Below are 10,478 nucleotides of genomic sequence, written 5' to 3'. Positions count from 1 at the left end.
CTCCAAAAGAAAAGAGCCGTGACCCCAAGGGAGAGACAAAGGAGCACTTTAAGGACCAAATGTCACGGGCGAATGCATTTCGGCAATATCAGCCTTCCTCAGCGCCCCTCTTCAATTGCTCCTAGTGCTGCGGCGTCGATAGTTCTGCCACGCTGCAGTTGTAAGTTCCGTGCTCCGCCCCCTTGATGTAGTTCGACCTTCCTATGTAGTCCCGCGTAGTGGAACTGCATATCCAACAATGCCTTAATGTTATGCCTCATGAGATTTGGAAATGCTGCACGGGGTGATATTTTCGGAGTGGATATCCGTGGAAGGCCCAGCTGTAGAAGCACGTTGGGAGGTGAGGCATTTAAACAGTTCGGCGCTCCCTCGAGTCCCCCTTCATAACCGCCGCTACCTCTCTGCTCGGAATCCATTGCGGGGGCCAACACAGGAATCCCGGACACCCAAATAGGGTATATGAATATCCCCTGACCGCAGTCTCAGCCAAGCGTCGTGGTGGGTACTGGACATGATTGCTAGCGCAATCCAACGAAGAAATGCTCAGCAGAGCCTGCCAGACAGTCCAGACCGCTTGTGCGGCGGGGGTACACAGAAATGCGCACTGGCTTGACGCATAATGTCTGAATTTTCACCTCCTCCAAAAGAAAAGAGCAGTGACCCCAAGGGAGAGACAAAGGAGCACTTTAATGACTAAATGTCACGGGGGAATGCATTTCGGCAATATCAGCCTTCCTCAGCGTCCCTCTTCAACTGCTCCTAGTGCTGCGGCGTGGATAGTTCTGCCACGCTGCTGTTGTAAGTTCCTTGCTCCGCCCCCTTGATGTAGTTCGGCCTTCCTATGTAGTCCCGCGTAGTGGAACTGCATATCCCACAATGCCTTAATGTTATGCCTCATGAGATTTGGAAATGCTGCACGAGGTGATATTTTCGAGTGGATGTTCGTGGAAGGCCCAGCTGTAGAAGCACGTTGGGAGGTGAGGCATTTAAACAGTTCGGCGCTCCCTCAAGTCCCCCTTCATAACCGCCGCTACCTCTCTGCTCGGAATCCACTGTGGGGGCCAACACAGGAATCCCAGTCACCCAAATAGGGGATATGAATATCCCCTGACCACAGTCACAGCCAAGCGTCGTGGTGGGTACTGGACATGATTGCTAGCGCAATCCAACAAAGAAATGCTCAGCCTAGCCTGCCAGACAGTCCAGACCGCTTGTGCAGCGGGGGTACACAGAAATGGGCACTGGCTTGACGCATAATGTCTGAATTTCCACCTCCTCCAAAAGAAAAGAGCCGTGACCCCAAGGGCGAGACAAAGGAGCACTTTAATGACCAAATGTCACGGGCGAATGCATTTCGGCAATATCAGCCTTCCTCAGCGCCCCTCTTCAACTGCTCCTAGTGCTGCGGCGTCGATAGTTCTGCCACGCTGCTGTTGTAAGTTCCTTGCTCCGCCCCCTTGATGTAGTTCGGCCTTCCTATGTAGTCCCGCATAGTGGAACTGCATATCCCACAATGCCTTAAGGTTATGCCTCATGAGATTTGGAAATGCTGCATGGGGTGATATTTTCGGAGTGGATGTCCGTGGAAGGCCCAGCTGTAGAAGCACGTTGGTAGGTGAGGCATTTAAACAGTTTGGCACTCCCTCGAGTCCCCCTTCATAACCGCCGCTACCTCTCCGCTCGGAATCCATTGCGGGGGCCAACACAGGAATCCCGGACACCCAAATAGGGGATATGAATATCCCCTGACCGCAGTCTCAGCCAAGCGTCGTGGTTGCTACTGGACATGATTGCTAGCGCAATCCAACAAAGAAATGCTTAGCAGAACCTGCCAGACAGTCCAGACCGCTTGTGCGGCGGGGGTACACAGAAAAGCGCACTGGCTTGACGCATAATGTCTGAATTTTCACCTTTTCCAAAAGAAAAGAGCTGTGACCCCAAGGGAGAGACAAAGGAGCACTTTAATGACCAAATGTCACGGGCGAATGCATTTCGGCAATATTAGCCTTCCTCAGCGCCCCTCTTCAACTGCTCCTAGTGCTGCGGCGTCGATAGTTCTGCCACACTGCTGTTGTAAGTTCCTTGCTCCGCCCCCTTGATGTAGTTCGGCCTTCCTATGTAGTCCCGCATAGTGGAACTGCATATCCCACAATGCCTTAAGGTTATGCCTCATGAGATTTGGAAATGCTGCACGGGGTGATATTTTCGGAGTGGATGTCCGTGGAAGGCCCAGCTGTAGAAGCACGTTGGGAGGTGAGGCATTTAAACAGTTTGGCACTCCCTCGAGTCCCCCTTCATAACCGCCGCTACCTCTCTGCTCGGAATCCATTGCGGGGGCCAACACAGGAATCCCGGTCACCCAAATAGGGGATATGAATATCCCCTGACCGCAGTCTCAGCCAAGCGTCGTAGTGGGTACTGGACATGATTGCTAGCGCAATCCAACGAAGAAATGCTCAGCAGAGCCTGCCAGACAGTCCAGACCGCTTGTGCGGCGGGGGTACACAGAAATGCGCACTGGCTTGACGCATAATGTCTGAATTTTCACCTCCTCCAAAAGAAAAGAGCCGTGACCCCAAGGGAGAGACAAAGGAGCATATATATAATGTGTGGAAGGCATATGTTATAGAGCAGATGTGTAGTAAAAAAATGCAGGGTAAAAAATGCATGGTAGATGCATGCAGAGTATTTTCCTGTGTTTTTCTGTCATAAAACCCTCAAAACGTTACAATAACATACCTGATACCTGGAGCAAATTACATTTTTGTTTACCTACTAGTCGCAGATGTCTAAAATACAACATTAAGCCTTCATTTGTGACTACGTGCAAATCTCAGCCACTTGTGCCCGTGCAAACAGTATCTGTGCTAGGATTGTGTTTTGAACTGAGCCTTATTTTACCGCTTGGTGTAAAAGACTGAGGAATAATATGCAAAAATGCTAATTTTGCATGTTTGGTGCACATTGCCACAGATTCTATGTAGGTTATCCTGGGACTATTTGGCTATACATGTCTGGTGCTCAACTTCAACTTATTGTTAAGGGCAAGGTGTTCCCATTTAAATAGGCCTATTAGTGCTTTCTGTATTTAAAGAAACAGATTTGAGTCAGAGCTGGTGTAAGAATGGTACAGACAGCAATATTGTTTAAAAAGCTGTATACAATAAAAATATCATATGCAGACATATCATCTCACATAAATATTATGGGATAATATAATTTACCCAAATATTATCAATATAAGGGCGTGGCTTGGACAGCCACTATGGCGGACGCGGATTGAAGGAGCTACGCACGTCCGTGACCAAAATCTTCAATGATCCTGCCAAATCATCCTCCCCAGTGTTATTCGCTGGGAGTGGGGAGATCCTCAGTCTGGACAGCCCACAGCGGAGCGTGTTTGGCACCCGGAGGCCTCCCGGCATCTGCGAGGGGCAGAATTGACCATCTTGATCCTATTCCTGAGCCTGGGGAGCTGTGAGGCGAGAGGCTGTGGGGACGGATCGGGCCCCAAATGTGAAGAACTCTAATTGGCACTCAGCTCCTGAATGCAAGTTACAGGTGGGGCGCCCCTCTCGGATCCTCCGGTGGACCTGCGGTGTGGAGGAGGGTGCCTGGCCTAGCGAGTGGCACAAGTGTGGGTCGGCTTCTGGTCGTGCCGGACTCATGATTCCAGAGCGCGGCCCGCTCGAGCATGAGTGCTCCATTAACACCTGATGTGTCCTGTGAAGAGTGGGTGGCGAATTACGCCATCACCGGGAGACACTTTCCTGGCTACTCCTGCAAGGGCACCTTCCGCCGGGGGGCCGTGCTTGAGTTTGATCATGCAGTTCAGGTATGGGCTCCATCGTAGAAGCCTCGAAATTGTCCCAATTTGTTAGCACACATGGCTGGTCAGACATATTGCGGGTATACCATCTGGCTGAGGTAGGCTATACCTTTCTGTCTTACCTCCATGGCTCATTATCCCGGTTGGATTATTTATTCACAACTTGTGGTTACAATCACATATTTCCTCAGGCTACTCGTCTTTCTCGAGGGTTATCGGATCACTCCCTAGTCAGCGTTAGACTTATCATGCACTTCCAACCATCCCCCTTTAGGTGAAGAATGTCCCCATGGCACCTTCAAGACCCTGCCTATCAGGAGACAATTACATAGACAATTCAGGACTACATATATTTGAATGCTGAATCTGCCCCATCCAAGTTTACCCTCTGGGAGGTCCTTAAACCTACACTTGTGGGAGTGGATGTCAGCTACTGTACACATAAGAAATGTGAATGCTCCACCCAATGACCGGAACTGGAGGCCCGTCATGCGTCCCTTAAAGCACAATATAATAGTGAACCTAGACCCTCCCTCCGACATAATGTCCTACACGCTCAACAACAGCTACAGCAACATCTTATAGAAGAGGCTAAAGGCATATGGCTGGCATCACAACACCGGATCTATCAATGGGGGACAGATCTAGCAAAATGCTGCGTAGGCTTTGTCAAGCCACGCTGTCCCCAGCTGTCGTCCTGACCATCCATGTCCTCGATGTTGTTTTAAATGCCTCTCCTGGGGTGGTGGTCACAGAGTTCGCTCCATATTTTTCTGCCCTATATGCAGGGCAGAACGAGCTCTCAGAAGCCCTCATTTCTGACTTCCTAATGGGCTCTAATGGATTCCCTACAGAAATCCTGAGGCCCATATAGTGACCTTAGGACCAGACTTATTAGAGGCCATCCTGAAAGCACTCGAGCAGCGTATGATGCCCCAGGATTGGAGGCTAGCTGAGATTGCTAAATCCGGGTTGCCCACCAGAAGATCCCTCCTTTTATCGTCCCATTTCCCTGATTAACTTTGAACCTAAACCCCTGGGCAAGGTACTGGCAGACCGCTTACGTGCCGATATCCAGGATCTGGTCCATTTAGACCAATCTGGCCTTATGCCATACCGGGCTACTCGCCATAACATCCGCCCTGAACACAATGCGATGACGTTGGCCCCAGAGCTGGGATGCCCTGCAGCTATTCTTCTCAACGACATAGACAAGGCTTTTGACTCCCTTAGTTGGGAGTACCTTTTTTCAGTCCCCCAAGGCAGTCAAGTTTGGGCCGCGGTTTCTGGCGTATACCCGCCTATTATATACAGATATATCTGCGTCAGTAAGTATTACGGGACACAGGTCGGCATCCTTTTCCATCAACCGGGGCGTGAGACCGGGCTGCCCCCTGTCTCCCTTGATGTTCGCCCTGGCAATACAGCCCTTGGCGGTATGGGCCCATGGAGATCCCGTGCCCTGGAGATTTGAGTGGCCAAGCTCGCAAAGTGATCGGATTGCATTATATGCGTACAATGGCCCCTTCTTCATGATGGACACATAGATCTTGGGGTTACTGATCTTAAAGATCTTCCGAGTGTTCGGCCAAACCTCGGGGATCCATACCAACCCAGTTAAATCTGTGCTGTTCCCGGTCTGAACCAGGGGAAGAATACCAGGGCACCTCGATTGGAATTTGATGCCAGAAAACGGTCTCCACCGCGATATTTAGACTTAAGAGCACACACCCGTGCTCTTCCAGGATTGAGCAGGTTCCTTGCTTACTCCCTTCTGCATTACACGATTTAAGTTGACGATTTGCCCTTTTCTGAACTGTTACGATTCATGTTGCTTTGGCGTCATTGATTTTACCGATCGGCTGACTGGCCTGTGTTCATCTTTTCCAAACATTGATTGCCAAGAATTTAGTTACCCTGCGGGGTTGGAATTATCACCGGATGTGGGCTCTCCAATTTTGGATTCAGCCACGGAGCCCTGAAGAGTTGTAGAACACAATTTTCTACAACGAAACACGTGTCGGCTGGCTGTTTGTAATTCATGCCTGATGATCGATTAAAAAGAAAAGATAAAAAGCAAAGATTCCATCGTTGGATTGGTTCCTTTAATTCGACATACTCATCTACATGATCTTCTATTGATTATGAGTGCGCAGGACTGTTGTTAAAGAATACATGGGAGACCCAGCTGAAACACGCAACAGAGGGCTTTATGTACCTGGCGATCCTCGTGTCCCCCTGCCCAAAGATCTCATGGGCCTATAACTAACCCTGGGAATAATACTACCCTACGCTAACGGAGCTTACGTAGGTTGTACTACTTCGCACTCCGCAAATTGCACATAGCACAATACAAAAACTGTGCTTAATCACATAGCGTAGCAGATAAATCAACAACATCCTCAGATGCTTTGATAAAGCAATTTTACATGCTAGAAAGCACATAACCAATTCACAACAGTGAACTTTTTCAATGAAAATATTAGTCAATGAGAGAGGTGATGATTTTGGGGTCCCCCCTAACCTAGGGTGAGGACCAAGCAGATGCCTTGAACACAAAGATCATAAACAAAAAGCACATCTTGTGGAACTTCGGTGGTATTCCCATCCTCTTAGGAACACCCCAAGCACAGTTATTAGCAAAAAAACAATTCCAACTAAAGGCTCTGTAAAGATTTATGGGACGAGATTAGCAGTATGACAAATATTTGGTTGTCCCTTCCACTTTCACTATATTGACGCTCAGTGATTTTTAAGATGATATCTCTCCCCAGAATTCTGTACCGGCTCCCTAATTTTCTGTATTACATACTGCGGTACTGGTTTGCACAAATTAATGCAATTCAGAATATGTTTCTTTGGAATGGCGGGGCTGTCCGGGTGGCACTGCAAACTTGTGTACAATCTACATACTGCAGGGGAATCACAGCAGCGGATGTTTATGCATGATATGCTGCCTCTCACCTTTTAATCATCAACGAATGGTGGTATAGCACTCCCTTAGACCCAGTGTTTGCATTAGAACACGCGGCAATGGAGGGGGCCCCCTACTCCAGTTATTGTACAGTAACCAGAAGCTTGATTTCTTTCCAACACTAGCAGTACAGTGATCAGGCTCTGGAGGCATAATGTGGGGGGGTTTTGAGGGCGCCTGACTCAGGCGACCCCACTGCGGCACGGAACGCCCCTGTGACAGGTGGTGGCCTTGGTGGTATTTCGCAAATGGGACCTGATGGGTATCCACACCTTGGGCGATGTGATGAAGGGCACTACACTGAAGTTATTCCGACAGGTACAGGCTAAATGTCATCTAAACAAACACATTTTTATAAATACCTACAGTTACGCCATGCTCTCACTCCCATCATTCACACTCTAGATGCCTTTACAGAGTTTCACCTCCTGGAGGGCCGCCTCCTCAAGTGGGATTTAGAAACCCATAAAATCAGACAGATCTATCAGTCCCTGATGACACATGGTAAAACGACCCTACATAAAACCAGGGAGGCGTGGAAGGCAGATATTCTGGATTTGAACGATGATGATTGGGCGGAGGCTTTAGCCAGTCCTTGGGGTGCGGCCGTGTCCTCTCGATATCGCCTTATTCAATTTAAATATGTACATCATGTGTATTACACCCGACTCTGTCTCTAGAATCCCTTATTTGTTAGAAATAGGGGATTTAAATTTGGTTGGTCTATAAATATTTTTTCCTTTGGCCCTCTTTATGTAGTAATTGGTCATCCAATCCCCCCAGTCATGGGCGTCCGCAGGGGAGGGCAAGGGGGAGCGCTTGCCCCCCCCTGGATCGCCGGTCCCATGACTTTGACGGACGCCTTTGGTCAGTAATTTTCACCATTACAACAGGCTGTTCCCCTGCGAGAAGCCCCAGGAGTTTAAATGATCTCTCACTTGGGGCTGCTCACACTTCTCTTTGAACTCTAGAGGCTGCAGCAGCCCCTCCCCGACCTCGAGCAGACTGTGGACAGGCCCATTGTCATTCTGTCTGCTGCTGATCATCACATAAAGAATGACAATGGGCCGTCTGCCTTTAACTTGCCTCGAAGGCGGGTGATAAAGTTAAAATGTTGCCCCCCCCCTGGAAGGCGAGTGATGAAGTAAACATTTTGCCCCCCCCCCCCCCCGGTAACATTTCTGCGGACGCCCATGCCCCCAGTACCTGTGGTGTGGTAGGGACGAGGGAACATTTATACACTCTCTTTGGGGCTGCATGGCACTACAGCCCTTCTGGCGTGGGGTCTTGTCTTTCCTGGAGGAAGTACTGTCCTGGGATCTGTCATACGACCCCAAACTATTTTTACTACATAGCACATAGGAAATGGGGGAAATCGGTTTAAACAACACTTATTATTTTTGGCTCTCATGATAGCTACGAGTGATATTGAATTATTGTGGAAGGGGACTTTCCCCCTGACATTGGGTAACAGGCGAACAGAACTAGATGAATGCAGGGGAGCAGAGTTTGTGGTCTTCCAGGCAAGAGGATGTCCCCTGAAGCACAGTATAATATGTTCCCGATGGGCATCATACCGAGGTATCGATCTCCTTTCTCTCCCCTCCTAGTCCCCCTGATATGTGCGCTTCCCAATGCGTCCTGGCCCATGGTACACTCTACCAATGGCATACTTTAGGAGATGGAAGAATTTTATTTTATTTGTTATATTACGAGGGTAGGGGGATTGTCTGCGCAAAGTTTGTATTTTTTATTTTTTACTGTTACTAATTTTGTATACAAAGCTGGCACTTTTGAAATGTGCATTGTTTCAGTGTGATTATACCGGACAGCTGCCTGGATGGTAGCATGTAAACAAAATACAAATTTTTATATAAATATTATTGATATGTGTGTGGAGTTTCTAATATTAACTCAAAGCAAGGCTTTTTTTTGTGAACAGTATTTAGAACACAATATTTATGTAAGAAAATATTATGACCACAATATTCTTCTGCCATACAATGACGGTTGTAGTAGCGATGAAGCAGTCAGTTCCATAGAACATAATGCAAGTTGGATCATGGTCACTCATAAAGCTGATTTCAATGTGAATATCAATTTTACTGTGAATCTCATGTTAATTTTCAGCATTAAGACCATGAATCACATTTCTGGAGATTGGCTGAATCATACACATACTACTGAATTTATAATGCTGGGATTCTTGGCTTATCCACAGCTGCAGTCTACATTATTCACCTTGTTCCTGCTACTCTACTTGATGGCCCTTGTGGGGAACCTTTTGATTTTCTCTATCATAGCTGCAGATGCTCGTCTGCGCACACCAATGTACTTTTTTCTGGCGAACCTTGCAGTCTTGGACATCTGCTGTACCTCCTCCACCATACCTAAGATGCTGGAGACCATACTGTCAGAGACAAAGTCAATTTCCTTCTCTAGCTGCATTACCCAACTGTTTCTTATGTCATCTATCCTCAGCATTCAGCTTCTCATTTTGGCACTTATGGCCTTTGATAGGTATGTGGCCATCTGTCTTCCACTTCGCTATACCAGTATCATGAGTATGAATTTCTGCATTACCACTGCGTTCACCATGTGGTTTTGTGGCTTTGTGAACTCCACTACCCAAACCAGTCTGATGAAAAGGTTGTCCTTCTATGGAAAGATTGCATTGGATCAATTCTTCTGTGAAATCCCACCAGTCCTCAAGGTTTCGTCCTCTGACACATATATTAATGACATTGCAATACTTTTGGCAGATATATTTATTAGCATGTTTTGCTTTCTCCTCACTTTCATGTCCTACATGTACATCCTTTCCTCTATTGTAAAGAACCGCTCAGCTTCCAACAAAAGGAAGGCTTTTCAAACCTGCTCCTCCCACCTCTTAGTTGTTGCCTTTTTCTATGGAGGCATTACCTACACATATGGACGCCCAGCACTGAATCTTGAGGGTGACAAGGACAAGGTAGTATCTGTGATATATGGAGTTGGTTCCCCAGTGCTCAATCCCATAATCTACAGCCTGAGGAACCAGGAGGTAAAAAGAGCCCTTGACCAGATACTGTCCAGGAAAATGTTTTCTTCAAGAATGTAGCAAGCTCCTTACAATTTTATGTTGCTAAACAATACCATACTGTTCAGCTTTACAGACATTGTTCTTGCTGTTGGCATGTCATAAAAGTCTGTGGTTATCATAACCACATTTGATATCATCAATATTTCAAATGGACTACTATGTACAAATCACATGCTGGGTCAGAATAAAATGTTCTTCCACAATCACTGACATCATTTGCTTTACATTCATCATACTGGCGCTTGAAATGCTTATCATAGTGAAATATTATTGTATATTACAGTCTTGACTTCTCATTGATGGTGGCATAAATCACAAGAATCACAATGTAGGAAATTACAAATGCAGAAAAAATACCAGACTAATGATGGGAGTTGTGACTGAGCGATGATCCATAAAAAGGTGATATGGTTTCTGTGAGTAATATGCACTTTATCAAAAAGGAAGTGAAGAAAACAAGCAGTTAATTTAAATGTACAAGTTGTTGCAAAGACAAAAACGAAGTAGTAGACAGTCACAAACATGAAGAAAATATGACATAACGATTAAAGTGTAATAAATAATGTTTAGTTAAAAACAATTTGAAAAAAAAA

General features: G+C 46.9%; 1 protein-coding gene across 1 annotated transcript; it reads left to right on the top strand.

The window, feature by feature from the left end:
- Nucleotides 1–8,865: 8,865 nt before the first annotated feature.
- LOC144761929 (olfactory receptor 13G1-like) lies at nt 8,866–9,903 on the top strand. The gene has a single exon (XM_078647124.1). The coding sequence runs from the start codon at nt 8,866–8,868 to the stop codon at nt 9,901–9,903; it is 1,038 nt and encodes a 345-aa protein (XP_078503250.1).
- Nucleotides 9,904–10,478: the final 575 nt, after the last annotated feature.

This window comes from Lissotriton helveticus, chromosome 1_1 (assembly GCF_964261635.1).
Source record: "Lissotriton helveticus chromosome 1_1, aLisHel1.1, whole genome shotgun sequence".
In the NCBI taxonomy this organism is placed as follows: Eukaryota; Metazoa; Chordata; class Amphibia; order Caudata; family Salamandridae; genus Lissotriton; species Lissotriton helveticus.
This window is presented reverse-complemented; position numbering and strand designations above follow the sequence as displayed.

Coding starts and splice junctions, on each gene's coding strand:
- LOC144761929 (XM_078647124.1), top strand. CDS start 8,866: ATGGTCACTCATAAAGCTGATTTCAATGTGAATATCAATTTTACTGTG.